The following is a 20,229-nucleotide window of genomic DNA, read 5'->3' as shown; positions in this document are numbered from 1 at the left end:
TTACATCAGCTTTTTAATTTATTTATTGCAAATGACAATTTTGCGAGAGCACTGGTTAACATAAATTGCAGCGTTCGCTTTAAAAATCTGTACAAAGAAATACGCATTACCATAACACATACATCATAACAATCTAAATGTTACAATTTGAGTTTGCTGGCTGAGACTTCTTTGTGTTTCTTCTTCTTGGAGCCCGGGTCCTTGACTCCTTTGATCTGGCTCTTCACTTGGTCTTGTAGTTGGGAGAAGAAGGCGGAGGAGGAGCGGAGAGCTTTATCCTTCCCCTCATCCTTGAACAGAGAACAAATAAAAAAAATCTCAACATCTATTTTAAAGAAATGATTTGCAACTGTGACAGCTGAATCCTAGCTATTATAATAAATACAAATTAAAATGTGTGGAGAACACAATGGCCTTATCAGTCTATATTGAGCACACAAATATAATGGAGGGGCTTGCATTTGAAAGACGATGTCAACTAAATATAAAAACGAGACTTGCAGAAAGAAAACACTGACCTTTAATAATGTTGCTTTGCCTCCCTTTGTGAGTTTCTTGAGGTTTTCTGCCACCTCTGCCTTTGATTGTTTCTTATTCTCTCCAGTTCTATTAGCCTCCTTCAGTTTCTGCTTCTTCTCCTTCTCGTGGATCTTGACGCGCTTCACCTTCTTCTTCTTGCGTCTCTCTCGTTTCTTGTCTGTGGAGGTCTTTTCAGAGTCACCCAGCAAGTCGCCAGCCTTGTTCTTCTCCTAAGATCAGAAAGGAAACGGTGTTACCCTGGCCTCAGAAGCATCTACTAAAAGGCTACTATGATGGAAAACACAGTAGTTCATTGGTTGTCTTCAACCCAATACACGTCAGTATACTCCACTAGAATAGGATTTCCCATAACATGAAATATATTGGAAAGGGATGCATGACAAACCTTGACTTCCTCTGGAGCCAATAGAGAGCCACTACTAGCACTGACTGGCGCAACTTCCTCCATAGCAATAGAAGGCAAATTGGAGACAACTTTCACTTCAGGAACAGGCTGCAGGACACAAAGAAAAGGTCAAACATATCAATATTGTGCAAAAAGTGTTCCCTTCATTATAAACTGGGTGGTTCGAACTCTGAATGCTGATTTTCTGAAAGCCCTGGTATAGCACTGTATTCGGGTGTGACAAAACATTTATTTTTAAGCCACGGCCCAGGGCTGTATCCAGGCACCCCGCATTGCATCGTGCGTAACAGCCCTTAGCCGTGGTATATTGGTATATATCACCCCTTGTGCCTTATTGTTTAAATATATCATCTTTAAAAAGACACGCATAAATTCTGGTTGTCACGCAAATGCTAGTGTTCCACATAAAACATACAAACACATGACAAAGTACAGAACAGTAATAGACAAGAACATCATAAGATATTACATTAAATAAATAAGTTATATATAGGGAAGACAGAGACAACAAAAATACTACTTACGCACTATTCTTATATACAGTACAGTTAAATTAGATCTTTAAAAAGATTAGAGATGCTGTGATACAAGATGTTTTTTTTAAAGCCAAACTTGCTTTTTGCCCGTGTAACCTCTGGTGGCAGAGCGTTCCACAATGACATGGCTCTACACATAACTGAGTGACATAAATCTGTTTTTGGTTTGGGTACCGTGAAGAAACCCATAGTGGAGTGTCATGCATGTCTGTTTGAAGTGTATGCAAATAGATTATACAAGAAGTTAGGCATTTTCAACACACAACTGTTTCTTAAAAAGACTGGAAGAGAAGTAGTCAATTTCTCCTCAACCCCTAACCATGAAAGACTACCATGGTGCTGATGTTAGGTCTGTGCGTGCAGTTAAGGGCAAGGCGTGCTGCTTTGTTTTGAGTCAGCTGCAGCTTTGCAGTGTCCAAGGCACATGGAAACATTGTCAGGAAAACTCACCGGTTTGGGTGTGAAGTGGAAGTTAGAGAGAGCATCAAGTTTAAGGAATAGAGAATCCATGAGCTTTTGAATTTCTACATGGGCTGGGTTTTCTTCATCCTCTGTCTTTTGCTGAAATACAAGGGAAATCGATAGAAATAATATAAATAATCCATTCAACAAACAAAAAATGCATTAATTGCAATATAGAAAAAAGCCAAGTATGTTCACACAAAAATATAAGGGAAAAACTACCTGATTCTGCTTGAGGTACTCTTGCTCATAAACCTCTGCAAGGCTCAGCTTGCTCTTCTCATGGTCCAGAGTCAGCCTCTTCTTGTACTCAAATACCTCTTCCTTAGGCTTCTCCTTACGCACCACATCATCCCACACCTTGGAAAAAAATACAAATCAGAAAATAAAATTACCTTTGAAATGTGCCAATGTGGTTTAAATACTGGATAGATCTATACTTATTCTTTACTCAATGAAACGATGATGACCCATTCAGCTGGATCCAAACAAGAATAGTTGTTCAGTTTCTAGAGAGACGGGTTAGCTAACAACGTAACGAAAACGATACACGTGATTCAATGGTGCAGACGTCCGTGTGTTGTTGTGATTGTGAATGGCCAGATACAGTAGCTAGCAACAATGACTGACGCTGCCATGTGGGGAATCATACGTGACTCTTTTCAGCTAGTTTTATCTTGCTCTTGATACTATGTCTTGTTTTGACTGATGTCTATACTAAAATGGCTCAAATTCACTATAACAATGTACTTGAAAGACAAGTTCTTATTGTGCAAATGTGTGTTTTCAATAAACAGTGGAGAAGAAATATAGTTTACATATGGTCAACAATCTAAGCCAACCCAGTCTGTTTTGCCCCCTAGTTGAGCACTGGTTGGTTTCATTGCTAAACAAGTCTATACACTGACCTGGTCTTTAATCCTCTGCTTGATTATGTCCTCCAGCTGCAAAGTGGTTTCCTCTGTTACAGCAGGGGCTGAGAGAAAATAGAGCAAAATGACTGAACAAGCACCCTCTCTGGCACACAAACTTGCAGTAAGTAAAATACTAAACCATTTCCAACGGGACTGAAAGCTAAACTAAAACAGACTGACAAGCATGTGGTATGTACCCATCCTGGAGGCCGATTCAAATGCCACATCCACCTCAAGAAGGCTGTTTTCTGGGCGAGTCTGAGCAGACACCTCTCCTGTTAGTTGCCATGGCTTCTCTCCCATGGCAGCCTTTTCCAAATCCTGGATCTTTTCAGCCATCTGTGTACGGTAAGAATTTACCATTTCATTAATCTGCTACATAAAGTTATATATACGGCAGATGAAAAAAAAAGTAAATTAAATGACACAGACCAATTTAGATATTCTAAAACAGCCCGAGGAAAAGCTTGCCTTGTCTTGTCGTTTCTCAAAGGATGATTTGGATTCAGGTTCTGTTGTATTTTGAGACTTTCCTCCAAAGATGTCCGCCATGTCTTCTCCCTCACTGGCATCACTTTCTCCAGGTAGGTTAAAGGTCACCCGTTTCAAAGCCTCCTTGGCTTGTCTGCACTCTTCATCCTCAACGAAGTCCCTAAAACAGCAAAGGAACAAACAATTCTTATTTTAAGGACAAAATGAATATCCCTGCCCTATATTCCTTTTTGATGCAATTCCAACCATGACAATCATATGAGATTCCCTCATCAGCCACTTACTCATTTTCTTTTTCTTCTTCATCATCATCATCTTGCATTCCATCTATACTGTTGTCCTCATCCTCTGCGTCTGATTGGTCAGCTGTTTGTGCAGGATCATCATCCACAGCATCAAAGAAATCTTTGTACTTCAGATTCCTGGAACTTTTCAGCTACAGAAAGAACATAGTATATTAATAGGAATTCAGTGTGTTTGGCTACAATAAAGACCAGAAACACCACAGAACAGTAGCTAGGTCTGGCAGTGAGAAAAACTATATGATACATACTGTGCTTGTTTTTTTGTTTTTTTTGGAAACATCTTCACTGAAGAGGTCTACGTCATCATCTTCATCTTCATCTCCAGAGGGCAAGTCCTGGAAGTAGTCTACATCACCGTCCCCCTCCTTCCCCTCCCTTCTGTCCATATCGTCCAGAAAGGACTCCATCTCTGAGAGCTTGAAGAACCTGTCATCAACCTCTGATGGAGGACCCAGTGGTTTTGACTCTCTCGCCGCTGAGAATTTCTTCTGTTTAGCTTGTTTTTCTAATGCGTCCACATCAAAATCTACATCAGAGTCCTCGTCTGTGTTATCCCCTCTCAAGGCATCCATAGCAGTTTTAAGCATGGGTGGTTCTTCTCCTTGCCCATCATCTTCCAAATCCCCATGTCTCGTCTCCTCTTCACCATCTTGTTCAACCCCTTCATCTGGCTCCTCATCAGCATCCTCTTCATCAAACAGGATACTCAGAGCTGTATCCAAGGCAGCCTGACTCACTGCTGTCTCAAAGTGCTTCAGCACTGCAGTATTCTGGAGCTCCAGCTCCTGCCATATCTGTTCCTCGTCAAAGTTGTCAACCACCAGCTGGTCCAGAGGGCTTCCCTTTGAGCCTGCTGGCTCGTGGGTTTTGTGTAAATCATACAGGGTCTTAGTGAGATAAGTGAAGTCTTTTGCCACGGCACCCTGAAGACTATACACAAAGAAAAAATAAAATTAGCAATGTGTGTTAGTATTCTTCAAGTAGTACAGCGGTTAGTAACGTTAGCAGTCTTCTTCAACAAACCCTGGCCTTGAAAACCCACAGGATGTGCCGGGGTTTGTTCTAGCCAAGTACCAATACCTGGCTCAACTAATCAAGTGTAGCTAATGTACTAGAATCAAGTTTATCGGTGCTACTGGGCTATCTTTAAGAATATTTGATGACGTGGTCTAGCTAACCAAACAGGCAATGCTTGCAGATGTTTGCTTGCTATAAGCTAGTTAGCCTTAGCATTGTGTAACGATGGCAGAAAGTAAAAGAATATATTTTTAAGTTAAACATATCTGGATATTATTATACAAATGTTGCACTTACCTAAGAAAATGTTCTGGATGTGCAGTTTTTATGTTTAGTAGCTTTAAACAACACTCCAACGTGTTACCTATATCCGCGGTAGCCATCGTTTTTCCTCACATGTGAACATGTGTGTAACAACAAGATATGTTCCCCCCGGAAACAATCTCTGTTGTGCTACAAAGATCCGGATAGCAGGCAGGTCAGGTTAAGATTTAGCAAGCTGGGTAGACAACATTAATATCTCAAATAACTGTATTTACAAGTGCAGTGTACGGTTTTTAATTGAAAAGCAATATACGTGTGCTCTATCCCATTGTCTTGACATTCAAAGCGATTCGCTATTCTACCTTGCACGAATTTTCGAAAATATGGCGGCGTCCGTGTTGAAGGTTGCACGTAAGTATAAATAGCTGATATCTGATAAATATTATTTCACATGTCAAAAACAGTCTTTTTAGACTTGATCTCAGGCTACACAAAGTAAGCCAAATCCACCGTTGTTAGTGCAGAATTACTTTCAGCAAGTGTTCTCTGTTGCTAGCTACTTGACTTAACCAGGCAGTATATTCAATCAAATAAGACCCGTACTCCGGAAAAAAACAGCATGGCATGGCTGTACTGATTTATATTGTTACAGGTCTCTCAAAGTGTGTTCTTCACACTTATTCTACAACCCTGAGGACACTTTCAATCTCAACACCACTCTGCCAAGGTATTCCAGGATCTGTCTGGAAACTGGGAAGGCTAAATCACATCGCTATAGCTGTGCCAGACATGGAGAAAGCCACTGCTCTTTACAGAGATGTACTGGGGGCTCAGGTCAGCGATAAAGTTCCCCTTCCTGAACATGGAGTCTACACTGTCTTTGTGGAGCTGGGTAACACCAAGCTGGAACTGCTGCACCCACTCGGGGAGAAGAGCCCCATCGCAGGCTTCCTACAGAAGAACAAATCTGGTGGGATGCACCATATCTGCATTGAGGTGAGTCAGTCTGAGCAATGCTGCATATGCTGTTCAGCCCACATGAATGAGCTGTATTCACTCTGTCCTTGTCTCCTCATCTGTTCCCTAATGGAATTATGTTATTTTTGTGATTTCAGGTTGATGATATCAGTGCAGCGATAGTGGATCTGAAGGCTAGGAACATTAGAACACTGTCAGCTGAACCACGGATAGGCGCTCATGGGATACCTGTCATGTTCCTCCACCCAAAAGACTGTGATGGAGTACTTGTGGAACTGGAGCAAGCCTGAATACCCACAGGTCTCAAAAACTCTGTAGTTTACAATTAGACGGTTTGAAAATTGGATTCATTATTGCACTTTTTCCACCAGTAATAATGATGGCAAAGGTAGATTTGAAAAAATATGTTTAATACCAGGGTTTTGATCCATTAAAAAAAATATATATTATTTGTCTTCCTTAAAAGTAAGTGTCTATTTGCCTCTGCTGTGAATAAATTCTATGATTGACTCTAAGCATTGTATGGAGTGTAAAAAATGTCAAATGTATTAATTAATTTCACGTGCAAGTCAAACGTGAAGTGTACATAGATAAATGTCTTTATGTGAAACAACTCAACATTTATTTTCACACTGATTTTAACTGAGATGATAGAGCTGCTGGGAAATATTTTATTAGGAGCAAATTCAATAATCATGCACCTTTCAGCTGGCTCTCAGAGGAATGCACTCTCTCATTGTGAAGAAGAGCAAAATGGCCTTCTGATTTGCAACTTCTGATTATCTCAGTTGAGCTTGCTATGCAACAGGACAAATGTCTTAATATAAACATGTATAAACTGATATGTTAAGCATATATTGAGTGTAATAAGTTTGTTTCAGTGTACTAAAACCATTTTAAGTTTAATTGCATGGACATTTTAAGCAGCCTGTCCAGTCTTTAGTGTTGTAGCAGGCTTTTCTTATTTTCTCAGTGCCATAGTTCTCCAGGCTGTTAGGAATTGGAGTGAAGAAATGCAAAAGGAACTTCCTCACAGTTTCGGCATGAATATAAATTCATAGCCTTCAGCATATATTCCTAATGACATTAGTCAGGCTCTTGTTTTGGAACTACAGTTCAGGCAATATGTTTATGTCGCTGGCTTTCTGCAGTGTTAAGCATGTAATAGTTTAATTTGCTGTGAAATAGGTACACTCAGTAGCTTTGCCCATCATTTGTCACCAGTCTGGTGCCTAGATCAACTCATCCTCTGCAGCAGAGGTAACTCTGGGTCTTCCATTCCTGTGGCGGTCCTCATGAGAGCCAGTTTCATCATAGCGCTTGATGGTTTTTGCGACTGCACTTGAAGAAACTTTCAAAGTTCTTGAAATGTTCCTTATTGACTGACCTTCAAGTCTTAAAGTAATGATGGACTGTCGTTTCTCTTTGCTTATTTGAGCTGTTTTTGCCATAATATAGACTTGGGTCTTTTACCAAATTGGCCTATATTCTCTATACCCCCCTACCTTGTCACAACACAACTGACTGGCTCAAATGCATTAAGAAGGAAAGAAATTACACAAATTAACTTTTAAGAAGGCATACCTGTTAATTTAAATGCATTCCAGGTGACTACCTCATGAAGCTGGTTGAGAGAATGCAAAGGGTGGCTATTTGAAGAAACTCAAATATGAAATATATTTTGAATTAACACTTCATGATACTACATGAATCCATATGTGTTATTTCATAGTTTTGATGTCTTCACTATTTTTCTACAGTGTAGAAAATTGTATAAAGAAAAACTCTTGAATGAGTAGGTGTTATAAAACTTTTGACTGGTACTGTATCTTGATTACATAAGTATTCAACCCTCTTGACAGTGATTACAGCTGTGAGTCCTTCTGGGTAAGTCTCTAAAGAGCTTTGCACACCTGGATTGTACAATATTTGCACATTATTCTTTAAAAAACTATTCAAGCTCTGTCAAGACATTTTCAATGTCTTGCCGTAGACTTTCAAGCCGATTTAAGTCAAAACTGTAACTAGGCAACACAGGAACATTCAATGTTGTCTTGGTAAGCAACTCCAGTGTATATTTGGTCTTGTGTTTTAGGTTATTGCCCTGCTAAATGGTGAATTTGTCACTCAGTGTCTGTTGGAAAGCAGACTGAATCAGGTTTCCCTCTAGGATTTTGCCTGTGCTCAGCCATATTCAGTTTCTTTTTATAAAAAGATAAGATAGTCCTTGTCGATGCCACCCCCATGCTTGAAAATATGAAGAGTGGTATTCAGTTGTGTGTTGAATTTTCCCCAAACATAACGCTTTGTATTCAAGTCAAAGTTAATTTCTTTGCCACATTTTTTGCAGTTTTACTTGAGTGCCTTATTGCAAACAGGATGCATGTTTTGGAATATTTTTTCTTTTGTAGAGGTTTCCTTTTCTCTGTCAATTAGGTTAATTTTGTGGAGTAACTACAATGTTCAGTTTTCTATCAGGCATAAGTTTATAACTGTTTTAAAGTCACCATTGGACTCAGGGTGAAATCCCTCTCAGGCAACTGAGTTAGGAAGGACGCATGTATCTTTGTAGTGAATGGGTGTATTGATACGCCATCCAAAGTGTAATTAATCACTTCACCATGCAAAAACGGATATTCAATGTCTGCTATTTAAAAAAGAAATCCATCTACCAATAGGTGCTCTTTGCGAGGCATTGTGAAACCTCCCTGGTCTTTGTGGTTGAATCTTTTTTTGAAATTCACTGCCTGACTGATGGACCTTACAGATGTGTGGGGTACAGAGATGAGGTAGTCATTAAAAAATTACGTTAAATACTATTATTGCACACAGTGAGTCCATGCAACTTACAGTGGGGCAAAAAAGTATTTAGTCAGCCACCAATTGTGCAAGTTCTCCCACTTAAAAAAGATGAGAGAGGCCTGTAATTTTCATCATAGGTACACTTCAACTATGACAGACAAAACGAGAAGAAAAGAAATCCAGAAAATCATATTGTAGGATTTTTTAATGAATTTATTTCCAAATTATGGTGGGAAATAAGTATTTGGTCACCTACAAACAAGCAAGATTTCGGGCTTTCTGAAGAAGTTACAGGTCTGTGAGAGCCAGAAATCTTGCTTGATGTGGCAGAACTTGCACAATTGGTGGCTGACTAAATACTTTTTTGCCCCACTGTATGTGACATGCTAAGCAAATATGTACTTCTGAATTTATTTAGGCATGCCATAACAAAGGGATTGAATTATTATTGACTCAAGACATCTCAGCTTTTCATTTTTAATTCATTTGTAAAAATGTCTAGGAACATAATTCCACTTTGTCATTATGTGGTATTGTGTGTAGGCCTGTGACACAAAATCTCAATTTCATCCGTTTTAAATTCTGGCTGTAACACAACAAATGTGGAAAAAGTCAGGGGGTGTGAATACTTTCTGAAGGCAATGTAATTCTTTCATAATTTGCCACTGGAAGCAAAGATTAATGGATTATATTGTGTGATATGAAGTAGGATGGTTTCCAATTTCGTCCTCTTTCTGTTATGTAATGTCATTTTGCTAAATATGATCACTCAGTGAGCTGCACATGGATGCATTAGGAAGAATTACTGGCTTATAGATACATTCACTCCCCATTCAGTGAATTTTAAAAAAATCGATTTTAAACAAAAATGCCACCCTGTTATGTGACTGGTTATCTTAAGTAAAAACAATATAACCTCTCATATCCAATTATGCAACAATAACATTGTAGTTACTTTTGCCACTACCATAAAAGTGATGAAAATGTGATTGAGTTTTTTTCCCTCCCATCTATGCATGATTTCTGTTAGGCTATAGATTTGCTAGATTTGCTATAGCCTATTAATTGTGACCAACACAAAATAATTAAGATGTCAAATTATGGTGTGTTGTATGGGTCGCACTGCACTCTTTGTAAACCTATTTTTTTCTTTCTCTCCGTTACCCTTTCCGTCTCGGTGGTCCGGGTGGGGTTTGAGTCTATCGCCTCTGGATGCCGCCACTCCACCTTAACGACCAAAGAAACACAGCTGTTTTACAAACTCAGTGGGAAGCCCAATGGGGAGAACTGCAGTGGGGTTTTTATACACGTTCCGGGGCCGCTTCAACTGGTACTTCTATTTTTCAGATTCCGGGGCTGGTCCGCCTTCTCTCGATGTAATCTGATACCCTGCAAGTGTCTTGGAAGCATCATCAGCTTTCACAATTCCTAAAGGGAGGTGACTTGAGTGACCGAAGAACATACGTTGAATTCAGCAGGTAAGATAGTGAGTGTGGTCTTCATTTATCTACATAGAAATGTTTGATTTATCATTACCGGTATGTCGAAAAGAAAGGTGCTTTTGGGTCCATTATTCCTAGAGCATCTTTTGAAGAGAGCGGACAGCAACCATGGCATATGCTCATCATCTGCAACTAGCTAATTCACCAATAGATTTTTAAACGCCTGTTCGACACACTTTTAATGCGGGTACATGTGTCTAATTATTCAATACATGCTGCATTCTCATTTGCTTAATTGCTGGGAATATAAACCTAATCTGAACAAATGTATTGTCAATTGTATCTGTAAATTATGGTGTTATAAGGAGAAAAACATTCCGTGGCCACATCTACCACAGATGTTGTCATAATCGTAGCAGGCTGTGCGATAAAGTAGCCTAGCCATTGATAAACCTTGAAAAAATAATATTTTGTTGACTTGTGTAATTGTAAGGGGATCTATGCCCTCTCTGCTTTTGATGCTCTTAGGGTTGATTTATTTTGTCTGTTGTGTACCACTCTGTTCCAGAGCTAGCCATACAAGAGGACAGAGCAGACAGCACACTGTAATTATTTTTGGTGTGTTGTTCTATAGAAACTCAAGGAAACAGGGTTGGTAAGCTCAGTGGAGTCAACTCATGTCCGGTCTGTCTGATGCTGCAGCAAATTGATATAAATGTATTATAAAGCCTACACAAAATAATGCCCAACTAAATCTAAAATTGCCCTTTAAATTAGACAAAACCATGTTCTGATTACATTTTGATTGTCCATTAGTCAGGCTTGGTAGGAATTATAACTGCTTCAAGACTGTAGAATTGTAAGATGACAGCTTGATGACAGCATGTTTGGAATTTTTGCCTTAGGGGTTTGATGTCAGTCTTAGCTCAATACAAATTTTTAATGAAGGCCTTGATCTTTTTATTCATTTACACTATATATACACAACTATGCGGACACCCCTTCAAATGAATGGATTCGGCTATTTCAGCCACATCCGTTGCTGACATGTGCATCAAATCGAGCACACAGCCAAAACAAAACAGTCAAACCACAGCAAAAACCATCAAACTTCTGAACATACACAATTATCTGAATCAATACAGAAAAATCCCACTACAAGCCAAAGACTTAAAACACTAAAATGACAAGTGTAACTCCTGAACAAATACAGTGGAGTATTTAATACTGTCTATGTATCCATAGACAAACATGGGCAGTAGAATGGCCTCACTGGAAAGCTCAGTGCGTTCGTCAAATTTCTGCCCTGCTAGAGCTGTCCCGGTCTACTGTAAGTGCTGTTATTGTGAAGTGGAATGGTCTAGGAGCAACAACTGCTCAGTCGCGAAATGGTAGGACACACAAGCTCACAGAACAGAACTGCCGAGTGCTGAAGCGCCTAGCGTGTAAAAATCGTCTGTCCTCGGTTGCAACACTCATTACCGAGTTCCAAACTGCCTTTGGAAGCAACGTCTGCACAATAACTGTTCGTCGGGAGCTTCATGAAATGGGTTTCCATGACCGAGCAGCCGCACACAAGCCTCAGATCACAATGCCAAGAATCGTATGGATTTGCCTAAAGCTCGCTGCTATTGGACTCTGTAGCAGTGGAAACGCGTTCTCTGGAGTGATGAATCACACTTAACCATTTGGCAGTCCGACGGACGAATCTGGATTTGGCGGATGCTGTTTTTCACGGTTCAGGCTAGGCCCCTTAGTTCCAGTGAGGGGAAATCTTAATGCTACAGCATACAACATTCTAGACGATTCTGTGCTTCCAACTTTGTGGCGACAGTTTGGGGAAGGCCCTTTGCTGTTTCAGCATGACAACGCTCCTGTGCACAAAGCGAGGTCCATACAACAATGGTTTGTTGAGATTGGTGTGGAAGAACTTGACTGGCCTGCACAGAGCCCCTACCTCAATCTCATCAAACACCTTTGGGATGAATTGGAATGCTGACTGTGAGCCAGGCCTAATTGCCAAACAAGTCCCCACTACAATGTTCCAACATCTAGTGGAAAGCCTTCCCAGAAGAGTGGATGCTGTTATAGCAGCAAAGGGGGGACCAACTCCATATTAATGGCCATTATATTGGAATGAGATGTTCAACGAGCAGGTGTCAACATACTTTTGGTCATGTAGTGCATCTTCCTTTCAGAATGACTGTAAATTAGATTACAGTAACATGATGACTGATTTTGAAGATGAATAAATAATGTTTTTTGGGTTGTTTTACATAATACCCACTGTGCACACTGGTTGAGTCAACGTTGTTTCCACATAATTTCAATATAATTACAGTGAACCAATGTGGAATAGACATTGAATTGAGGTCTGTGCCCAGTGGGTAGTGTCATATCATGAACAAGTTCATGACCAAATAACATTTGCGTGATAATATTTGCACTTTGTTGTGATTTTACATTCACTTTTGGAAATTCAACTTAGTAAATGGCCATTCTGTCCTAGATTAGGTGTCTCATTTAAAAAGGTCCCCCTGGGGAAGGTGTGCAGCTCTGGAGGCAGGTGGGCTCACTCCACAGCCGAGACCTGCTTCACGTTCTGGCTGGCTGGCGCCTGGCGGCCCGCCTCCTCCTGACCCTCTCCCCTCTCCCAGCCGTCAGAGAGGGTGCTTCTCTGCTCGTTCCTGTTTTATGTGTGCCACAGGAGCTGAAGGACAAACACTGTGTCGCCGCAGCCTGCTGGGATGCTATTCATGCAGCAGCAGGAGAATTCTAAATTGGACTCTTGTTGATGAGAGAGAGAGCCAAGAGAGAGGTTGTACTGGGGGATCGTGTTTCCCTTCTGCTCAGGCTGACCAAGGTGACGATTATTATGACTGGGACAAGTGAATCAGCTAGGCTTGATCTCTGCTTTAATAGAGACATGGCTATTACCTTATTTACAGCAGTATACTGTACACGTTATCAAGATAAGATCATTCGGCTGTGGTCCTGTGAATGACAGAAGCAAGTGATGTCTCCATAGTTAACATGTTATGTTTGAACAGAACTGTTTTCACCTCAACAGCTACTGTCGCACATAGCTGTTGAGGATGTAGGATGCGTCCTTTCATTTCTTTGCAAGCCAGACATGTAGGCTACTGATGTCCAAGGCCAGTCAGTTGCCCTCTGGCGGTGGGTTGTGCCCAAGATTAGATGTGTTGGAGAACTCTCTCTACTGCCTCTTGTGGTGTTTCTAGACACGTCTCTCAGCCTGCAGCGCTCCCAAGGAAATCAGTATGACAGTTGATTAATGAAGGAACTCGTTTGAGAGATGACAATCACCACCCCAGTTATTGCATGGTATTACTGCCTGGAACATTAGTGTATTTTTGTAACAGTACAAATGCAAACCTTTTATCAGTAGTTTTTTCTATTTTCAGATCATTTATGTCATATGCTATCTCAAAAAAAAAAAATACTATGGTTCAGGAGTCATTTAGATAAAACGGTCTTTGTGATCAGATTTTTTTCGACCATTTTCGTGATTTGTAACCTGGCTCAGAAAGTAGCTTAAAATATGTTTTATATTTGACACACCGACACCTGTGAGCTGATGTTTTAAACCTGTGGTAATGTTCCTTTAGTACAGGATGTTAACCCTACAGGAGAGCTGTCAGCCGTGTGCTTTGACTGGGTTATGAGAGATGTGAATTTGGGATGAGGAGGGTATAATCAGAGGCTACTCTTTGATCTCATGGCATTGGGCCAGCTTTTTCTACTCTAAAACATCCCTGTATGGCCCCATGTATTTCCTTCCTTTCAGAATAGCTGAACTGTTTAGGGGGAAACCATCACATGGGCAATTGGGATTGGTGTGAGTTTTCAATTTCCATGATGGTTGTAGTATGTCATCAGGATGTGTATGTTGGAAAGGGGATTTGCATGTTTTCTAGAAGTCTTTGAACCACAGAGACAAGCTGTGTGATTACAATCTCTCATGTTTTACATTTTGATGCATTTTGCTGGGGAACTCAGCCAACATCCAGCCGTGTGATGGCTTCAGAATACTCTGCTCCTCTTCCTTCATTAAAGCGACATAACAAACTCCATCTCAGTCGAATGCTAAATCTGAACAGAGAAATACAACTTTGGAACATCATTAAAGAACTCAACGTTGGATTATTTCCGTCTTTTTAATCCAAATGGTTCATTCAAACACTGAAGCTTGTGGCTATATATTTGTCTTTTGAGGCACTGATGTTCATGAATATGAATGCAAAGTTAAAAACAGCGAGTCAGCAGGCGTTTTAAATGCTCTAGTGGTTAGTGAGTGAGGATGGCAGCCACCATCATGCCCTGCTAGGAAGATTAGGTAATTAGCAGGGCCACCTGACCTACCTGCTGTGGAGGGATGGGAGGGACGCCGGTTCCGTATTTATAGACACCACATTTAGCCTTCCTTACCCACCAGGTGTTCAGTTAGCACGGTCTAGTCTAATGAATGATGGGGCTCTTCAAGGGGTCCACATAGAGGTTTGATTGTTCAATCAAAGTCATAGCAGGAAGGATGACTTAGTACCAAGTCGTGATACCTGAGACTAGAGGTCTCCCCCAGATATTTTACTTTGTGTTGAGGACAGAGGGCCCAAGACAGTCAAGGCTGGTTTGGTTAGTGGCATATTGATTCAACACCCTTCTCGTTGATCATTTGTAACCATCATCCTTCAAAATCCAATGCCTTCTTTAAAGTGTGCTGTTTATCTGCAGGGATGAGAAATGAGGAGCACTCTGATATTCAGCCTTTTGAGGGTTTCATAGCTAGGGTGTAAAGCATTTTGATGTGAACTGAGCAGTTTCCTGGCGTAGGGAAAACAGAGAGCCAGCCCCCCTGCCTGTGAATAACTCCCACAGTGTGTGTGACTCATATCTGTTTCTAGTAGAGAGCATGTTCCTCCTCATGCTCCTCTGTCAATAACTGCTTTACACTGCTTGCCTGCCACAGTTATTCCCCTCCGTCTGTTGTTGGCGTCACACTGAACGTAATCACACCCACCTGCTCTCCCCGACCCCCGTCCGAGTGTGAAGTATGAATCGAGTGTGCAGCTGGAGGAGAATGGTCTGTCTCGTCAGTGGCCTCTAGCCCTGGTGGATGACCCAGATGAAATGGTTTTCAGCTACGAGAGATGCTTACCCCAGCCGCAATGGACTTCCTCATTGCTCATTGTGCAGTGTGGGGGCATGCAACAAACGGGGAAAAAATGAACAAAAGCTTCAAAAACACCCAAGTACTGTTCAAAATGGACACACTGTCAGTATATCGATGTAGGTCTTTAGATGTTGTACACATGACATTGTTTCCTTCTGAACCTTATCCTCGAGGCTATATTCCATTTTGTGTGACTTGAGCTGTTTCCCCTACCCAGCTGGGCCATTCTCCGTGTAGCCTGCTGCTGGAGTGGACGGGAGAGTTATTGCTTGAGTTGCGACAATATTTCAAAAATACAACATGCAGATAAAGTACAGATTGACACAATTTCATGTGTACAACGTCTAAAGACCTGCATCACTATAAAGTGTCTGTTTCTAAAAGAACGTATTTGGGTGTGGTTTTCTAAAAGCTTTTTTTTTCTTGTTTTTCAACACCCCCACAATGCACAACGAGCAACAAGGAAGTCTATTGGGGTAAGCTGGGCTAGGTTTCTCAAAAACAAGTGAAATCGCAAAATAAAAGGTGTTTGTACCCTTCTATAACATGCCATTTAGTGAACCACTCAATTAACTCCATTTTACATGTTGTTAACTACTGTACATTATTCGGCTGGCACAATTACTGTATAACCAACAGTTATGGATGAAGACAGTTATGGATGAAGATGTCATGATTTTTGACCGCATCACAACACTAGTACATTATATGCTTGCCGATAAAACCAGCAAATAATATCTGTGTAATGTAGGCGGAACGAATACTTCTGTTGAGTTATCTGAGCTTTAAGGAACCCTGATTTCAAATCTCTAGACATTATGTTAATGGAGAGCTGGTGTCTCTCAGAATCAATGAGGTGATATCTGCATGTCATTTCCATATACATTAGCATTTAAATGAACTAAACCCAATTACACAGACTTTCAGAGGCTGAATGGAGCCACCTTTTGGAAAAATAAAAATTGGCAACAAAAATAAACCTTGAAACCCCTAGAGAATGGCCCATTCACGTCTGTATAAATCATGGGTGGCACTAAAGGAAAGCTTATTAACACCCCAAGAGGGAGGCAAGGAGAATTCTCCTGTGCCTTCAAAACACCTTCAATTGAGCAAAGCGTGGAACGAAAAGCATGCAGACTGACAATCCATATTACTCTGTCATCTCGGTTCGATTCTTTCTTTTGTAAATTAACAGGGGGGGGGGGGGGCTGTAGCCTACAGAGGCATCATTCATCATTAGTAGTGACGGCAGCTTTGTGACAAGTCTGAGAGAAACTTTAGCTCCTGCCTACATTTTGTCTGAAAGTCCCCGTTATCTACATACTCTTGTTTCTCATAGTAGTTAGTATGTCTGTCTGCTTCTATTTGTCCTTGTGAATATGTAGGCCTACATTATGTAGTAGGCTTAAGCTTAGGCTACTACATTGTGTGTAGGTGGGTAGTGAGGTTGCAGGCGTGTGTGTGTGTGACCTTGCTATACCTATTACCAGTCGTCCTGTACATTGCTGTAGTGATGGAAAAAGTACCCAATTGTCCTACTTGAGTAAAAGTAAAGATAACGTAATATAAAATTACTCAAATAAAAGTGAATGTCTCCCAGTAAAATACTACTTGAGTAAAAGTCTGAAAGTATTTGGTTTTAAATATACTTAAGTATCAAAAGTAAATGTCACTTCTAAAATATACTTAAGTATCAAAAGGAAAAGTATGAATCATTTCAAATTCCTTAAATAAAGCAAACCTGACTGCATCATTTTTAGACAGGGGCATACTCCAACACTCAGATATAATTTACACATGAAGAATCTGAGTTTAGTGAGTCCACAAGATGACCAGGGATGTTGTCTTGATAAATGCGTGAATTGGACCATTTTCCTGTCCTGCTAACCATTCAAAATGTATGGAAGCATTTTTGGGTGTCAGGGAAACTGTATGGAGTACAAAGTACATACTTTTCTTTAGGAATTTAGTCAAGTAAAAGTTGGCACAAATATAAATAGTAGAGTAAAGTACACATACTCCAAAAAACAACTTAAGTAGTACTTTCAAGTATTTTTACTTTAGTACTTTACACCACTGGTTGTGGGTCAACAAATCCCACCTTCATCTTTGTGTGCTTCCTACGTTATGTCATTATTCCTACTTTGACTTGACTGTATTCAGTGGGCCTGCTCATTAGCCACTGTGTTTCTGGGAGGATTGCATGACATTAGCATTTAGATGTAGAGAGGAGAGAGGGCTCCGGCTATCTGCTGCAATACAATGCTTACTGGCCACAGCTGGATTGTTTTCTCTATCTCTGCAAGAGATGGATATTATAAAGGACAAATACTATTTCTACAGCAACCATGAAACATTTACTTATTTTAAGTTGTAACATGATACATTACACTGCAAAGGGCTAGCCTGCAATTTAATTTTATGTGTATAAAAAAAAACATTTATTTTTATTCTGGTTGGCATGTTGCAGTAGCTCTTGTGTCTTTGGCAGATTGAGACATTTCAGATGATGGTTAATCAATGCCATGATGGAATTAATTTAGAAACACTAGCTGAGGGAGTATGATCTATGGCATACACTGAAAAAGCTCCAACAGCTTCTGCATGACGGACAGAGAGAGAAAGAGATGTCAAGCAAGCCATCACTTCCACTGTTACAAGCAGGCAACCTCCTCTTAAAATACAATATAAGAGTGCTCAAACAATCACAACTTTGTTTGCAAACAGCCACATGTCCCTTTCATTCTTAACCCCCTAAGGGTGATGTCCGCGCAGAAAATGAATTAGCATAATAAAAAATCCCCATTAAAATTCTGTCAGTTTAAGATAGAGAGATGTTTTTTTGCATTGGATGCGTCTCAATCCACCGCATCCACCCATGTAACATATCTTGCCTGTGAAAGGTGACGGAGCTAGAGCGTTTTTTTTTTTCAGACCAAGAGATGTCCTGAAAATCGCTTTTCTCACAAAATTGTCTGTAGCATCCTAACGGTTTAGCCTACAAAACTAGAGATCGACCAATTTTTAAAATGTGTGTGTGTGTGTTATATATACTGGTCAAAAAAATGAAGGGAACACTAAAATAACACATCCTAGATCTGAATAAATGAAATATTCTTATTAAATACTTTTTTCTTTACATATTCTTATTAAATACTTTTTTCTTTACATAGTTGAATGTGCTGACAACAAAATCACACCAAAATTATCAATGAAAATCAAATTTATCAACCCATTGAGGTCTGGATTTGGAGTCACACTCAAAATTAAAGTGGAAAACCACACTACAGGCTGATCCAATGTCCTTAAAACAAGTCAAAATGAGGCTCAGTAGTGTGTGTGGCCTCCGTGCTTGTATGACCTCCCTACAACGCCTGGGCATGCTCCTGATGACGTGGCGGATGGTCTCCTGAGGGATCTCCTCCCAGACCTGGACTAAAGCATTCGCCAACTCCTGGACAGTCTGTGGTGCAACGTGGCGTTGGTGGATGGAGCAAGACATGATGTCCCAGATGTGCTCAATTGGATTCAGGTCTGGGGAACGGGCGGGCCAGTCCATAGCATCAATGCCTTCCTCTTGCAGGAACTGCTGACACACTCCAGCCACATGAGGTATAGCATTGTCTTGCATTAGGAGGAACCCAGGGGCCAACCGCACCAGCATATGGTCTCACTAGGGGTCTGAGGAGCTCATCTCTGTACCTAATGGCAGTCAGGCTACCTCTGGCGAGCACATGGAGGGCTGTGCGGCCCCCCAAAGAAATGCCAACCCACACCATGACTGACCCACCGCCAAACCGGTCATGCTGGGGGATGTTGCAGGCAACAGAACGTTCTCCACAGCGTCTCCAGACTCGGTCACATGTGCTCTGTGTGAACCTGCTTTCATCTGTGAAGAGCACAGGGCGCCAGTGGCGAATTTCCCAATCTTGGTGTTCTCTGGCAAAAGCCAAACGTCCTGCACGGTGTTGGGCTGTAAGCTCAACCCCCACCTGTGGACGTCGGGCCCTCATACCACCCTCATGGAGTCTGTTTCTGACCGTTTGAGCAGACACATGCACATTTGTGGCCTGCTAGAGGTCATTTTGCAGGGCTCTGGCAGTGCACCTCCTGCTCCTCCTTGCACAAAGGCGGAGGTAGCGGTCCTGCTACTGGGTTGTTGCCCTCCTACGGCCTCCTTCACGTCTCCTGATGTACTGGCCTGTCTCCTGGTAGCGCCTCCATGCTCTGGACACTACGCTGACAGACACAGCAAACCTTCTTGCCACAGCTCGCATTGATGTGCCATCCTGGATGAGCTGCACTACCCAAGCCACTTGTGTGGGTTGTAGACTCCGTCTCATGCTACCACTAGAGTGAAAGCACCGCCAGCATTCAAGTGACCAAAACATCAGCCAGGAAGCATAGGAACTGAGAAGTGGTCTGTGGTCATCACCCGCAGAACCACTCCTTTATTGGGGGTGTCTTGCAAATTGCCTATAAATTCCACCTGTTGTCTATTCCATTTGCACAACAGCATGTGACATTTATTGTCAATCAGTGTTGCTTCCTAAGTGGACAGTTTGATTTCACAGAAGTGTGATTGACTTGGAGTTACATTGTGTTGTTTAAGTGTTCCCTTTATTTTTTTGAGCAGTGTGTATGTATGTATATGTGTATGTATATGTGTGTGTATATATATATACTCACACAATTTTTTTGTAATAATGACAACTGCAACAATACTGAATGAACAATGAACACTTTTATTTTAACTTAATATAATACATGGGCTTTTGGATGGGTGTTCTTAAGGTGATTTCACAGGTTGGTGTTTTTTTTTATTCAGCCGTTGCTGACCCCATGCTTACATCTTTATCACAAATAAGACAATTCCATGT

At 40.9% G+C, this 20,229-nt stretch overlaps 3 protein-coding genes across 4 annotated transcripts in view; 2 read left to right on the top strand and 1 right to left on the bottom strand.

Moving 5' to 3' along the window:
* LOC124035805 (U3 small nucleolar ribonucleoprotein protein MPP10-like) lies at positions 1 to 5,349 on the bottom strand. Its single transcript, XM_046349565.1, has 11 exons — positions 4,970 to 5,349; positions 3,904 to 4,585; positions 3,635 to 3,786; positions 3,330 to 3,510; positions 3,056 to 3,197; positions 2,853 to 2,920; positions 2,167 to 2,304; positions 1,933 to 2,043; positions 926 to 1,033; positions 519 to 749; positions 1 to 290 (listed from the first exon to the last, which is right to left on the bottom strand). The coding sequence occupies exons 1-11, from the start codon at positions 5,053 to 5,055 to the stop codon at positions 141 to 143; spliced, it is 2,049 nt and encodes a 682-aa protein (XP_046205521.1). The 5' UTR covers positions 5,056 to 5,349; the 3' UTR covers positions 1 to 140.
* LOC124035806 (methylmalonyl-CoA epimerase, mitochondrial-like) lies at positions 5,099 to 6,532 on the top strand. 2 transcript variants are annotated; one of them, XM_046349567.1, is made up of 3 exons: positions 5,099 to 5,347; positions 5,664 to 5,932; positions 6,052 to 6,532. In XM_046349567.1, the coding sequence occupies exons 1-3, from the start codon at positions 5,320 to 5,322 to the stop codon at positions 6,202 to 6,204; spliced, it is 450 nt and encodes a 149-aa protein (XP_046205523.1). In that variant the 5' UTR covers positions 5,099 to 5,319; the 3' UTR covers positions 6,205 to 6,532. The 2 variants fall into 2 exon arrangements, with proteins under 2 accessions (XP_046205523.1, XP_046205522.1); XM_046349566.1 differs by having other exon boundaries at positions 5,103 to 5,347; positions 5,589 to 5,932.
* Positions 6,533 to 10,079: 3,547 nt separating this feature from the next.
* The window catches only part of LOC124035803 (amyloid-beta A4 precursor protein-binding family A member 2-like), an 81,439-nt gene continuing 71,289 nt past the window's right edge, over positions 10,080 to 20,229 (top strand). Inside the window, 1 exon segment of the mRNA XM_046349564.1 lies at positions 10,080 to 10,194. The gene's annotated coding sequence lies outside the window, so the exon portion shown is untranslated.

The sequence above is a fragment of the Oncorhynchus gorbuscha genome, linkage group LG05 (assembly GCF_021184085.1).
Source record: "Oncorhynchus gorbuscha isolate QuinsamMale2020 ecotype Even-year linkage group LG05, OgorEven_v1.0, whole genome shotgun sequence".
NCBI classification, from domain to species: domain Eukaryota; kingdom Metazoa; phylum Chordata; class Actinopteri; order Salmoniformes; family Salmonidae; genus Oncorhynchus; species Oncorhynchus gorbuscha.
This window is presented reverse-complemented; position numbering and strand designations above follow the sequence as displayed.

Bases quoted from the DNA above. Each gene is read 5' to 3' on its own strand.
- LOC124035805 (XM_046349565.1), bottom strand. From the start codon at position 5,055: ATGGCTACCGCGGATATAGGTAACACGTTGGAGTGTTGTTTAAAGCTA. The intron at 2,044-2,166 runs GTAGTTTTTCCC...CTTGTATTTCAG, and splicing joins AGTACCTCAAGCAGAATCAG to CAAAAGACAGAGGATGAAGA. The intron at 750-925 runs GTTTGTCATGCA...TTCTGATCTTAG, and splicing joins TGGCTCCAGAGGAAGTCAAG to GAGAAGAACAAGGCTGGCGA.
- LOC124035806 (XM_046349566.1), top strand. From the start codon at position 5,320: ATGGCGGCGTCCGTGTTGAAGGTTGCAC. The intron at 5,348-5,588 runs GTAAGTATAAAT...ATATTGTTACAG, and splicing joins GTCCGTGTTGAAGGTTGCAC to GTCTCTCAAAGTGTGTTCTT. The intron at 5,933-6,051 runs GTGAGTCAGTCT...TTGTGATTTCAG, and splicing joins TGCACCATATCTGCATTGAG to GTTGATGATATCAGTGCAGC.